This window comes from Pseudochaenichthys georgianus, chromosome 11, assembly GCF_902827115.2.
Source record: "Pseudochaenichthys georgianus chromosome 11, fPseGeo1.2, whole genome shotgun sequence".
NCBI classification, from domain to species: domain Eukaryota; kingdom Metazoa; phylum Chordata; class Actinopteri; order Perciformes; family Channichthyidae; genus Pseudochaenichthys; species Pseudochaenichthys georgianus.
This window is the reverse complement of record NC_047513.1, coordinates 9,715,950-9,730,829: the sequence shown is the minus strand read 5'-3', so window position 1 is coordinate 9,730,829 and position 14,880 is coordinate 9,715,950. Positions and strand designations below refer to the sequence as shown.

Sequence of the window (14,880 nt, the reverse complement as noted above, 5' to 3'; positions counted from 1 at the left end):
AAAAAATTAGTAGTCCATATTTGTTTTAAAGTTCTGCTTTCGGCATCCACTTTCCTCTTTTTGGCATGAGCCGACATTTTCGCATTGTTCAGAGGTGACAAGGAAGGTAGACACGCATTTCACGTGCACGATTGCGTGCACTGTGAGAATAAATGGGCTTCAAAATAAAAGCAATGCGGTTTTAGTCCACCCATAAGATAATTAGAAAATATGTTTTATTTTCTAATTATCATGTAATCTTTCGCGGGCCGGTCAGAATCATCCCGCGGGCCGTATTTGGCCCGCGGGCCGTACAATGCCCAGGTCTGCAGTACATGGACGTCAAATGCAATTCTACCAATGTTTTCGTCTATATGGATGTTGTTGGTTGTGAAATCAATCGAGACAATAATGGAGCCGTGTTATTGGAGCGTCAGGACACTGTTGATTGACAGCTTGTTGCTTTCTGTGTCCCGGCTCTGATGTGATGTTCTGTGATTGAGTCATAGTTTAGTTTCCCCTGCAGGCTGTTTTCATGTCACCAATCAGAAGCCAGGGATTGGAACAACTCAGCACAAGCCTCCACGGTCTGAGGTGGAGACTAACTCATGACCCAATGTTGTATTTATGTCACATCTCCATCTCCACAAAAGTAAGCCTACAATAGTAGACTCTGCTGAGAGGATTTGTGGAGCTGTGGGTTTCGGCAGTGAGCCGCTGTGCAGAGCCTCCGGCAGCTCCGAGTGTGATCACCGGGCTGGGAAGCTTTCTCAGGGCATTTTCCAATGTCTGCTTCAGCACCACCACCTCCAACGCTCATCTCTATAGTAACATGTATGAACGGATGAGCGTCAAGGCGGTAGAATGTAGGTCAAAGAAAAGATGGCGCCCAAGCACGCAGTAAGGTACGCACAAAATAAATGATCCTGGAAATGATGAGTTTTAAAGGATTTCTTTAAACTTGTGTTTTTATATTTGAGAAGGATTTTTTCAGGGCTCCCAAGTGTTGGCATAGCGAGTGTTCCTGACAAACATTTCATGTTCTGGAAATGAGTAATAAGGTTTTTGTTTTTCTCCTTTTTTCTTCTCATTATGTTCAGCCTTTACATCACTTCCTCCGGGGCAGGATGGAGGTAGGGGGGAGGGGGTGTGTTTGGCTCTGCAGTCGGCGCAGCCCTGCTCTCAGTGGTGGACCTGCCAGACCTCAGTACAGTCAACAGACAGGGATGAGTCAAAGTGTCCTCTGGCCAGCAGAGTGCGTCACTCATACACAAGCACATGGACGCACACACACACGCACGCGCACACACACACACACACACACACACACACACACACACACACACACACACACACACACACACACACACACACACACACACACACACACACACACACACACACACACACACTTAGAACCAATATGACCACCAAAAACCCTGTACCTCCAACATTTGAGGAACCATTGTTTCATTTTCAGCCAACATTGTGCAAATTGACTTTATCCTGTTGGTTTGATACACTGGTTATACTAGTTAATTAATTCAAGAACTGCACCAAAGTTCATTTGTAGGTACTCTACTACTACTACTTTATATATTGTACAATCAATATGATGATCGTTTTAGTTAGCTTGTTGAATTTGCAGTTTTAGATTACCAATACAAGCAATATTGGTAGTATAATGAAGTCATTAAGATTAGCCCCACTTGTACCAGCTGCATCATGACATTGACACATGAATGCATCACTAGGTGAACTGCAGTAGATAATCACTGACATGGGCCATTCTGCATGATAAGAACATGACTATTATGGTCTCTCAACCTATAACAGCATGTGTATCATATTGATACTATCTCATACACATGATATAAAACCTTCTTGAAAAACCTGTGCTTGTAATCTAATAACTTTCTTTGAAATACACCGGCATCCAGGATAAACCTTTGGTGGACATGGCCCCGGAGGTAATTGTACTCATAATGAGAAGTTCTACTTAACCTAAAGGGGTTTTTCTAATCTAAAAAACAATCTTCCTGATGCAATAGTCATGCAGCCAGGGTTATTTCCAATCAACGTTTGCTCCTACAGCTGAGCCTGTTCGTATGCTATCTCAGAACCAATTTGTTTTTGTTTGTCTGACATTTCAAGAGCAACTGCCATCAGTGCGCCTGTGCAAATGTTTGTGGAACTCTTGCACTGGCGTACTGTTACGTTAAGGCCACAACATTGCTCGGTTATGTATAGGAAAAGATGATAGTATGGGTTAAAAGAAGTGCAGAAATGGCTTACTTAAGTACAAAAAACAGGTAAGAAATAAGTTAACTTTGACTTTAAAATTAACAAGGATCGCCAACAGCTGTCCCATTAGTGAAAGTCCTGCTTTGGACCTGTCCGCACAACTTTTGTGAACTTTGTGGCGCTTTATACTGTGCCACCATTCCTGGCTCATGATTACGCTGGTAATATATGAATTGATGTATTAAATCTTAATGCATTACTTTTCGTTAGTATAACTGAGGAATTGCCTCACCAACTGGAGGTATGAAATATCAAAGACATGGGCAATGTCAAGGTATGGATGATGAAAAGACAATGTGTACTGGTGTCATGGGAAATGTAGGATCCAGTGTTTTAGAACATTTGAACCCATACTGGGGACAAACATCTGGATATTTCAGCCTTCAAAGCTAAAAACCTCAGAAACCTAAATAAAGAACATTTGAATTGCAACAGCAGTGCATACTGTACTGTTTGTATCTTACACACACCCCCACAGTTTCTCTCACACACTCCTCCTGCTTGGCGATCACATGGAGTTACACAAACAAGCGCAAAACTGTGCGCAAAACAAAACGGTGCCAACACCCCTTAATCTGCCCTCCAAAAAAAAGTAGGACATGTCAACATCTGCAGGCGGTGACCCAGGGTAAGTCATGTTAAGATGTTACATACGCGCAGCCAGTCATCCAAGAGAGAGGAAGAGAGCGATAGGCTCTGCAGGAAAACAGGAGCATATGGAGGCAACATCTCCATATGTGCCGGTCAACACGAGGTGAAGCTGCGTGAGGAGTAAACAAGCGGCGCTCAGGCACATGAAAGCAGCCACAGTGTAAATAAGTGGGGTGGTGAGGCCCAGAGGTGAGGGGGGGGGGGAAGCAGCTATCACCGAGGTGCCCTTGAGCAACACAGGAAACTCAGTGGCAGCTGTGAAGGAGCCGCTCCGTGTTGACGACAGAGAAAGATGCAATGTGTTCTGGGAAAAAAACACAAGGTGTGAATGTGAGGAAGAGAAATATATCCTTTATGAAGGATGCTTAAAAGCACTTTTCTATTATATTTTCTTTAAGATGATACCTGATGGAAGTTTGTTTATTTTCATGGTACAACTTTATTTGTATTGTTTGTTAAGCATGTCTTTATTGAGAAAGAGGGAGAAATACACATATAAGACATACAGTAGTCTGCTGAGAACTTGATATCAAAAAGTGTGTAAAATATGTCATTAAATATCTTTGAAGGTACCAAAATAGTTTTAGTTTATTCATGATTTTATCCAGAAGATTTATATTACATTTCCTCCTACTACTTTAGAAAGATTATTTTTTGTATGAGTCAGGTGTAACGTTGGGCATCGAGCGGTTACTCATCAATAAGTCAATCAGAAGATAATCTGTCACCATTGTAATTACTTATTGGAGTCAATCCACAGCTTCCAGATTCTCAACTGTCAGGATTGTCTTTATTGTACTTGATAGTAAATACTTGTGGAAACTTTAAACATGCCTTTATGTTGGAAATAGGTTTAATGTTAATGTGTTGCTATGTGTACATTGTTTTCTGTGAGCTGTGGTGCATCTATTTTCATATTTTTACAATATCTTTCATTTAGTTGAGCATGTTTAACATATTTAAAGTCTCTTCAGAATTGCAAAAGTAATATAAAACACTTAAATCCACTACTTTTATGTATCGAACATTTATGTGATTGTGTACTTCTTCATATATTGGCTTTAACCCTCCTATGGTCTTCGTCCCCCCCCCCTTACTTTGGTGTTGGCGGAAAAATTTGACCGGTCCTGTTTTAACTGCTATTACTTTAACACAAAAACCATTCATCATCACCAAATTTCATTTATCACCCTTTCAAACTGTAAATATTGTATCAGACTACTGGTTTACATGAACAACTGCAGTAAATCGGGGCTGCATTGAGCGTGAGTCACGCAATTAACCCATATCTCACGCACTCACGCCACACTTGCCTTTCCTCACGCTAAGTTTTCGTCCAAAATAAATGTATATATTATAAATATAAAAATAAAGTGAAGGAACAGCAAACCGAGCGGTCTACGAAATGAGACGTCTTCTGGCTTAGTTCAGTAAAGTTGGAACGCTATTGGGAGATTCGGATTTCACGGATCAATAACTCATGAACAAAACGTTATTCAGACACAAAGTACGTCTCCTAAGTACCGTGGTAAGGTTGACAACGAACTACAATCACATTTTGATCATAAAAAGCCAATACGCGCCGTCCTCCGAGCTGGACACATTACATTTGTCTCTATCCGCAGCCGGAGAAGAAACGAGTGCTCTGCTCAGCGACCGTCTGCAAAGTGCAACTCCGAAAAAAGAGAATACAATAATATTCAAATATTATTATACATATTACTACCAAACTCACTACACACATTAATAGTCTCCTGGTGGTCATACTACAGCAGAGATTTTTTGAAGAATATGCTTTTGAATAATTTTGGGGAATATTTATAATGTAAATCTTCAATAAATATGGCATCATCCTAAATAACTTTACTATTATACAGCATATTTCTACCAAACTCACTATTTGCATTGTTGTTGTTAGCATCTGGTTAGCTAGCTGTGCTAACGCATATTAGAAGCTGTTTCTAAAACAAGGAGAGGGAGAGCTCTGTCCTGTCAGACTGCGAGAGATAACTACAGCTCAGTGAGGTAAGGGACTCTGTTTAGATGGTTAACTTTAGTGTAGTTATCTCAGTGGGTCTCAAACGGTTTGGTCACCATTTATGAGCATGGATGAAAAACAGTTATGAAATACTATGACAGTAAAACAAGTTTAAAAGGAGTGATTTGTAAAATATCCATAAAGAAAAAGAAAAAAATCTGTTTACAGTTCTGTTTCATATGGGTGTTGAGAGATGTATCCATAAATTCATTTTGCTCTCAAAATGCACCAGGTTGATGCATTTAACTTCAATATTTAAAAAATAAATCTTCCCGGGGGAGCATGCCCCCGGACCCCCCAGAGGTGAGGACCCCCCCACTTAAAAAATAGCACTTTACCTCTGCTTACACCTATATGCCATTTTATATGCTGTGAGCTGATTATCGAGCCTTCATTGTAAGAGTCGCGGGTACACTGTGTATGTGCGTATTCCACTGTAGCGCCCGGTACATTATTGGGAAACCCTTTGTACATGTTCAATACACATGAACGTTGCTTTTTTCGGTTCACCAAAAAACAATCTCACTCCAAGCTGAACTCAAATGTTGGCAGCCCTGAGTAAATATACAAAGAATAGACACTGAACATGTATCGCGTGTGCCAGGTGTGATCCATGTGGGGGGATGGGCACATAAGAGTGGTAAATGTGTCAAATTGTTGTGTGTGTGTGTGTGAGTGTTTGTGTTTGTGTGTGCCAGGTGTGATCCATGCGGGGGGATGGGCACATAAGAGCGGGAAATGTGTCAAATTGTTCTGTGTGTGTTTGTGTGTGCCAAGTGTGATTCACATGGGGGGATTGGGCACATAAGGGGGGGAACACATCTCGAGTATGTGTGTGTGTGTGTTTTATCTGATCCGGATGGTTACTAATTCCTTTTCTTTATGGTGGTGGGAACACCATGGGTGTCAGCAATTTGATATGTTCAAATGTCTACTGTGAAGGATATCATAAAGACTTAATGCAATCGAATCTAAAACAAAAAAGTTATGATTGATGAAAGTAGATTTGACCCGAAGACAACAGGAGGGCTAAGTAAAAGTAGGGGAAATTATTAAGAAACACGTGCATAAACGATTAGTAGAGTGCAAAATGGTCTTTTAGAGAGTGTTAAATTACTAATGCTGAACACATTAATGTACTGTACTGTAGTTTTAATATTGCAGCATGGGGAGCTTATTAAAACAGCGTTATATTTTTAGTGTTGGCCGGTTAATATTTAATGAAATTATACATTTTAATGTCAATTCTTTATCTTTGGAACAACTAGTACCTACATTCTTCAAACAGATGTGAAGTAAAGAGCATTCCATTCGACTGTATTCTCTCAATCATGCAATATTAACACAATCCAATGTAAATGTGCTTCCCGACCCTGCTGACAGGTCCTGCCCGAGAGCAACAAGGAATAACAAAACATCTCCTTATGCAGCGCCTGCTAATGTCTTTCCCTGAGAGCCGCAGAAGCTTCATTAAAGCTTTATTGTTCCATACAGCGCCACGTAATGCACATACAGAGAGAGACGCTGCATGAAGAGACATGTGGTGCGAGCATGTGATGTATGTGTTTCCTCTAAAGGAGGTCACAAGCTCAAATATTGACACAATAACTGAAGTCCATCATTATTTTGGCATAAGGGGAAAAAACTGTAATGCCCTGAAAAAAACGAAGAAGGATTAAGTACCATTTTGATTTCTGTGTAGAACATAATAATACAGTGCTGGAAAGTAACTTAGTACAATATAAATCTACTTAAACTTTACTAGTTGTTATTACATTGTTTTATTTACATTACTTTATAGTTTCTGCCTCATAATTTCAGTGGGGGGAAATTATACACTTTTTTCCTGCATTTACTTTTCACTTAAAATATACTGATAATACTCCAGTTCTTTTACTTAAGGATATCTAATGCAGGACTTCTCTGTGTAATTAATTATGTGTGATTAAGTGTTTTTACAGTGTGATATTACTACTTGTCCTATGCCGAGGTGGGAGAAGTACTCAGATCTTGTACTTGAGTAAAAGTAGAAGTACCAGAGTCTAGGAATACTCTGTTACAAGTAAAAGTCCTGCAATCAAAATGTACAAAAGTATAAGCATCAAAATATATTTAAAGTACCAAAGGTATACTCATTATGCAGATTGAACAATATATATGATGTTTTATAATGATTGATCGTTAAAGTGTTCTCAAAGCTGGTAAAGGTGCAGCTAGTTTGAAGTACTTTGTATTCTGCAGGGTAGCTGGTGGATTTACTCCAGGTGGAACTAAAGTCTGATTTAACACCTGATTATATTTCACATCATTCATCCACATCTGTAAAGCAACTAAAGGTATTACATAAATGTAGTGGAGTAAAAGAATACGATGAACCTCTGAACTTAAGTACAGTACTTGAGTAAATATATTAAACACCACTGGTACTATTTAGTCTTGCAACACTCCTCCCAGGGAATGTCCCCTTCATTGACAGTGCTAAGCTCTGACTTGTGTTCAAGTGAACAACATGCAGCCTGTTCTCTGCGCTCATGTGGATGCAGACGTTGGAGCTCCAGCTGACAGACATTTGAGCTGCTGAGCAGCAGCAACCATTTTAATACAACACATTCACATGATCCAAAAGAAGGTACTGTATTCCCTTACAATTACATTATAAAATACATCAGATTTCTGCTTCATTTGAAATGGGAATTTCTTGCAGGATTATAATGTTAAAAAATGCATTTAAAAATAAAAATCTATATATATATATATATATATATATGTTGACATACTGACAGAATGTCCTTTTACAGATTTCATTTAGGCAATGTTATACTTTAAATGCAGTAGGTGTACACCTGATTTATTAAACAAAAGTAGTGTTTGCGTTCAATTCATGTCTTAAACCAAAAGAGCATTTGGAAACTATACTATTCTTGTCTTTATTTGCAAAGTAATCAGGTTACTTTCACATGGTGATACTCAGATTAAGTTACCGATTACTTTTTTTTTTACATGCAACTAGTTGTGCAGGAATATGTTTTTAAAGTCACCTTCCCAACCATGACTGTAATACGTTTACAACTTCAAACACATACAAATGCATATTGCTATGTCAAATAAAGAGGTTGGACATTTGCTCAAACCCTACAGTATGCCTTCAATTATTTTTTGAAGAAGAAAATAAGTCAAAATGTACTACGACTAGTCAATCTAGAGACTTAAAGCATATTTGGAAAGGCCTTTGATACATTTCTACCCCAGCTGGTCTCTTCCTTTAAAACCCATTGTGTTGCTTTAAGGCATGACAACAGGAAGTGCAGTGTTCTGCTCGTTCAGCGGTCAGCCTGACGGCCCTCAGCCGGCCACTAGAGGAGCGTCATGATAAGATCATCATTCTGTCAAACAGGATGCACTACAATTACAGATTTAAATAACTCCATTTATTTAAGTGAACAATTCAATTGGATAAAATAACTGGATATCATCCTCTGCTGTAAATAAAACTAATAGTATCAGATTGCACACTAAGTACCTCCCCTTCCTTGCGACCAATGGGATTTGATGTCACACCTCTGTATGTACCATGTGAATAAATGTCACCACAAAGCACCAGCCGAGTTCAGTTTTCTGAAAAGTACTTCTTTTATTAATATTTTACAATCCTTTATTCATGGTTATGTCATTATTTACTTTTTCAGCGCCACTTTGCAAGTGTCATTATTCCGTGCTGTCTGACGACGGCAATAACAACGACAACAAAAAAAACAAAACAAACAAAGGAGAGGTTTGAAGAATGAGAGTCTATACAACACTTGTCAAGGGGCAAGAGAGAGATTCACATTTCGCCTCTCGGATTGACCTCTCATTGATTCCGCTTGTCAAAAACAATAAAGAAGTAAACAAAAAAAGGTTAAAAGCAGTCAGTCAAGTGAATAAGTGTTGAGTTGTCTGTCTGGCTATAAAAACCCCACACTGCTATTGAGAAATGTCCGATCTCCAAAAAAAAAAGGATCAGGGCTCCTCGTTCTCCTCGGGCTTTTAAAAAGCTTTCCCCATGTCTGAAAAAATAATATACTACGAATAATCCGACAAAATATAAACATGGCCTCTCTCCCAGGCGCTGCTCCAAACATTGGAGAGTAATATTTGCATTTTTTTTTTGTTTTTTTTCTTAAAAAGCCTTTGAGTGAAATATTACTGGCAGGTCAAAAGAGAGGGAGATTTTCAAAAATTTAAATTTTGGGGAAGATTATGTAGTTGCTGTTGTGCTGTGTCAACGGGAGCTGCTGGCAGGATTACATTTCCTCGTAATGATCTATCAAATACTTCCTGAGAAATAAAGGAAATATCTACCTGGCATGAGAGGAAGAGGAAGAGGGGGGAGGGGAGGCGGCTGGAAGAGGGGGGAGGGGAGGCGGCTGTAAGAGAGAGGAGTTCGGAAAATAGGAATAGTGAGAATCAAAAGTCAAGTGAATCAAAAAAAAGTTTAGGATTGTGGAAAGAGAAATCATGAATTGTTGGTGGTGATGGCAGGACAGTGTGTGTGTGTGTGTTGTGTGCCCAGTGGAAACGGTTCAGTGTGTAAACATGGAGCTGGAGGACAGAGGAGGTGTGGGCAGCAGTGCTGGTGTTGCTCAGTTTGTGGGGGAGGGAGGGAGGAAGGGGGGAGACTAACAAACTGTCGGTCCAGCTGCTGGTAGCATCGACACCCACGACTCTCACTGTGATCCCTGCTGGAGCCTTCAGTGTTCAACAGAAACACACCAACATCATCATCATCATCATCATCACCATCACCATCATCATCATCATCATCACCACCTCTACTGGTATCTAGTCATGCAGATGCTTTTCCAGGTTTGAAATACAGCGAGTGTTATCCAAGGAGTTTGATTCTGGAGATGTCATTATTTACCAATTCATTGAAAAACAAAGCAATACACCCAACGTTTTGGGAAATGTCCTTTTCTGCTAGTTAGACGAACCGACAGCTGGTTCGCGTGAGTTGGCAACAAACACTGGAAATAATAGGAAAACCATAGATCAAATTCATAATTAAAAAAAGGGAAAAATAACAACATTTGTGGCTCTACAGGGAGTGATGTATGGGAACATTGGGAAAACAGGAAGTTAGTTTAACAAATCAGGAAATAGCCCAGAATCAATATAAAACCCAAAACTGGTTTTTAAATCAAACTAATCAAACAGTATATAAGGTGTTAACGGGTCAAGCTACATGTACCCTTTGGATATAGCCAGGCTCGCTGTTTGCCCATTTCCAGTCTTTATGCTAAGCTAAGCTAATGGCTGGCGCTCCATATTGAAGAGAGGCAGAAGTCTCTAAATTGCCTCAAAGCACTGGAAAATAAAAACAAAAATCCATAAGCATGACCAGACACCAGTAGAGGAAACATTTGCTAAATTCCTTTTCTTTGTTGTGAGTTTGGAGAATTGAGCCTTTACTTTAAAGAAACGAGGTGAACGGCTGACATTTGTGAACGCGTGTGGGAAAAATGCAGAATTTTAAATAAATGTCTGACATATTCTTAAGTGTTGTAACTGCCCGAGTCGCTACCATCACCTCTTAGTGTCACACCTCAGCCCTCTGCCCGATGGGAGGGAGCAGGGCGCGACGTCTGAACACCACCGCAGCTGGAGGAATCCCAAAATGAAGCTGCGGCCACTTCTCCTGCGAGAGGCCTGTGGCGCCACCTCCCACCAACGTGTACCCACATTTGGCAGGCGGTGCTGGTTTATTTTCTACGCTGGTGAACAGACGATGTGTTGGTGTTACGTCTGCGATAGAGCCACCGCACAGTGGGAGACGCTCAGCAGCGTTGAGGTGATGGAGATGAACAAAAAGGGGGCAGGAGCAAGGTTGATCTTGCGTTTTGACAGAATTGCACCCGAGCATTTGATTATAGGTTAAACTTCCAAGAGACAACAATTGACAAAAACGTAGCGACACAAATCTTAAAATGCAGCCGCTGTCACGGGCTTCTCTTTGGGGGGAGGAAAGCGTTTGTATCACGGCAAACAAATAATAACGGAGGACACGCCTTTCATTTGAAATATGAATGTTTCGGGAAGTGATGCCTTTCTGTGCACAAACTGATTGCATGGCATTAATCACATCTCCCAGTAACGCTTAGATCGCGTTGGTATATTCAAAACCCGAAATCGAAAAGCTATTTATTAGCACGAAGTCACCAGTGACATATTTGAAGGGAACAAAAAGGTTTGAATGACTCCATGACGGGAGGCAGCAGATAATTAAATACAGACTTTCAAAAGTCATCCAAGAAGTTCCTATTAGCTAATGTCCCTCGCCCCACTGGAAACATGATATAACGCAAAACATTATTAGGTATGTGAAGCGCTCTTGCCTAAATAACAAACACTTCGTTGCCAGTTTATTAGCTAGTGGAGAACATGGCAGAGACCAAAATATATTTCTGGTTCTTACGGGATATATTACGTGTCGTTAAGCTCTTGTCATGGCTGATCTCAAGTCAGTTCACATCACCCATGACCATTTTCTCCCTAATCTAGCTGAATCTACAATAACTCCATAACACATTTCCCTTGAATCCCGCCCTGCTGCTGATCCCTGCTTTAGAGCCAGCATGTCATGATGAACCAATCATCTTTGGTTCTTGAAGGGGCCAATAGAAGATACCGTTTGGAAGCCAACACAAAGAGAGAAACAAAATGGAGGGGGGAGAGCACACGATAGTATATAAATTCTTTGTGCTAAAACGAAGCCTTGTTGTTTGAAGAGAGATATGGTTCAGGAAAAGATGGGAATAAAAGGCCTGATGATAGAGGAGGAGGAGGAGGAGGAGGAGGAGGAGGAGGAGGAGTGACAGGGTGGGAGGAGGTGTCCCTGCTGGGGGGAGGATGATGAGGCAGGGTCCATCTCCCCAACGAGTCGAGGGCAAATCGAGGAATGTCAGCAGGTGGAGCAGCCTTCTCCATCCGTCTGTCCCTCTCACACTTCCTCAGCTGTCCGTCTCTTCGCCTGTGTGTGTGTGTGTGGGTGTGTGGGTGTGTGTGTGTGTGTGTGTGTGTGTGTGTGTGTGTGTGTGTGTGTGTGTGTGTTCCTCGATGCAGGTCACTGGAGGTCTCGGTCCTCGAGGTACCGGTACTCAAACGTGAAGCCTTCCTTCTTGCGCTGGCCCCATTTCTCATAATCAAAGTAAATGTACGTTCCCTGAGGAAGAATTAAAGGCATTTAATGAAAAATAAACAAAAAAGGTTTTACTGTTTTAGAGCTATTCCCAGCATGCTTTGTGTCAAAAGCAAGGGAACACACCAGCTGCAACACTGGTATTGTTTTTCCAGTGTGTGTGTGTGCGTGTGTGTGTGTGTGTGTGTGTGTGTGTGTGTGTGTTATCATGGCAAAATGAGGTCCTGGAGAAACCTACCTGAACAGGAACTACCACAAAAAGCAGTTTAAAGGATTTAGCTGGCGATTCTATTCTGTGGACGGATTTTGTCACCGAAATGGGATCGCAACCAGGTGATATGCAGTCACTGAACATTACAGATGTGCAGCTGATATCAAAAGGAAGATCCAGTTTGAAAATGGGCTTGGTCCGAGCAAGGGATCAGGGATGATGTGGGTAGAAACCGGGGAAGGGGCCAGTGTTTATCCCTGATTTGCGTCACGGCTGTAGTACAGTTCATTTTCATTATCAAAATCCTTAAGAAAGGAAGAAGGACTCCAAACTGTATACAGTGTGAAAAGTGTGTGAAACCAGTTCCCGTCTTAAAGCTTGTGCCAAAAGCAGTCCTTCCTGTGTTTCAGCAGGCTTCATGACGACTGTGCTGCAGATTACAAACCATGTGTTTAAGTGGTTTGGGACCTTTCATTATAAATCAAGTGTTGCTCACGCTCTGATGACCGTCTCCAACTGAATGCTGGGCAATATCAAATTGTATTTTTTAACTCCCTGTCTGACTGTTTTTCATGCCCAGCAGCAGTCATGAATATAAATGTATCAACCGATTCCTAAAACGTCCCTGACTTGTTGGTATCCTGAGCAGTACATATCACGTCTGCCTTCATTGTTAACTCCTCCATGGTCTGCTGAGAGCGGCAACACGCTCACATTTCGAACATACTAAGGTTTGACTCCGTGTGAAGTGTCACATATGTTTTGAAAGGTCAAATAAGCCCCTAGAGGTCAAAGAAGAGAAGCTGACCTGCTCAAACTCATCCGTGATGGTCTTGGGTTCTTCGTGCCTCTGGAACCACATCATGTACTTTGTGTGGAACCTCCATGACTGCTTCTTCAGGGCCTTGGCTGCCAGATACTGGGCCTTAGTGCCCTGCGCAGAGGAAGAGGAGAGAAAAGAAGCATTAGTAAGAACAGTGTAATGGTTGTATCTAAGATCTCTGAAGTGTCTCTGATGGCTGAATCATGATCTGCATGCATCTCCTCTTTGTGTTGACATCATGTCTCTGACAGTACTTACCTCCAGGTAGTAAAAGATGAAGAAGAGGGTTTCCGTGGAAAGCCTCTGGTAGAACTCTACAGTGTCGGAGTGGGGCGGGGGCACCTGGTGGTGGAAAGTCAGGGTGGGGCACGGGTTCCTCATCAGGTACTGCCTGTGACGTCACAGAGAGGGGGGGGGGGGGTTAGTGGGACCATACTGATGCAAAGACAAAACATGAGGATTCATAATAGAAGTGAAAAACATATCGTTCTTCATGTCAAAACCGGATGCCTACATTTCCCATAATGCAACTCAACATCCAAAAGTGTGGTGGTAAATGTGGCTGTAATGCTAGTGGCTAATGTAGCTCCAGTCTGAAGTGTGCTGCAGCAGAGATGTGCAGCGGGCCACAGAGGTTATTTTATTACAAATTCGTAGTCCTAAGAACCAACCAATGGTGACTAAAGGATTTATATACATTTTTTCACACACTCCTTATCACCTGTAACAGTTCCTACTTTAACATTCTTTATTGGCTATGGCCAGTATCAATACATATATAATAACTCTTATGGAACGTGTGATGTAACCCTAGAAAGCTCGAACATCTCAAGGATTTCAGAAATGATATCAGAGGTGGAGATATTTCAGTGTTCAAATCTAACTGTAATTTAAAAGTTTCTGTATAAATAGATAGATCCACTTAGATAATAGACGTTGCTTTTAATCTATGGCACGACCGACTGTTGTGCGGTTTCAAAACTACGCATTACATATCGATCAGGCCAATGATTCCAGGGAGCAGTTTAGGACTAATTAACAGATCGATTGGTCAGACGGACGAAAAGTTTCCGAATGGGGGAAAGTAGGAACATTTAGTGGATCTCATTCTGCCAAAATACGTTTTTCCATCTAAACTGTGTATTTTCAAACCAGCGACACACCCAGTTTGTTCTTTCCCTTTCCATTGGCCTGCTACAATGTGAGCCAGGTCAGGTGGAACCAGGACTAATGATCCTCTCCCAGTAACACGCACAACATGACTGACGCATGTCGCACTCCCATGAAACATTATCGTCAAACGTCAGAGAGTGCGTATACTGGAAATGAATTTCAGTTATTAAGATACAAAGATTCTCCTTGTGTCTTTATCTCAGAGTGTGTGTGTCACTCTGCTCCTCTGGCTGTGAAACAACAGCTACTGTGGGACAAGAGGGTTTGAGTGTTTTCATTTAAATGTCAATTGTACCTGTGTGGGCTGACTGCTCTGTAACACGGCGCCTGAAGGATCTGCTCTCTAATTGTGTGTGTAGGTATGCTGCATTACTGGGAGACTGGAATGACTAAACATACATTCAGACATCTGTTGATGTCTAAACGATCCCTTGTTAAACAACTGTGTGCAGCAACTCATTAGACCTGTGGCCCTTTGGTTGGATGGCAAAGAAAAAGCAGCAGAATCACAAAAGATTAAAAAA

At 41.2% G+C, this 14,880-nt stretch overlaps 1 protein-coding gene across 5 annotated transcripts in view; it reads right to left on the bottom strand.

The window, feature by feature from the left end:
* Nucleotides 1-8,578: 8,578 nt before the first annotated feature.
* Nucleotides 8,579-14,880, bottom strand: part of LOC117454871 (CCR4-NOT transcription complex subunit 3-like) — a 37,158-nt gene continuing 30,856 nt past the window's right edge. For all 5 annotated transcript variants that reach the window (XM_034094141.1, XM_034094140.1, XM_034094142.1 and 2 more), the window contains 3 exons: nt 13,442-13,574; nt 13,169-13,294; nt 8,579-12,173 (listed from right to left, as the gene is read on the bottom strand). In XM_034094141.1, the coding sequence (XP_033950032.1) occupies nt 12,075-12,173; nt 13,169-13,294; nt 13,442-13,574 (358 nt within the window). In that variant the 3' untranslated portion in view covers nt 8,579-12,074. The remainder of the gene's footprint in view (nt 12,174-13,168; nt 13,295-13,441; nt 13,575-14,880) is intronic.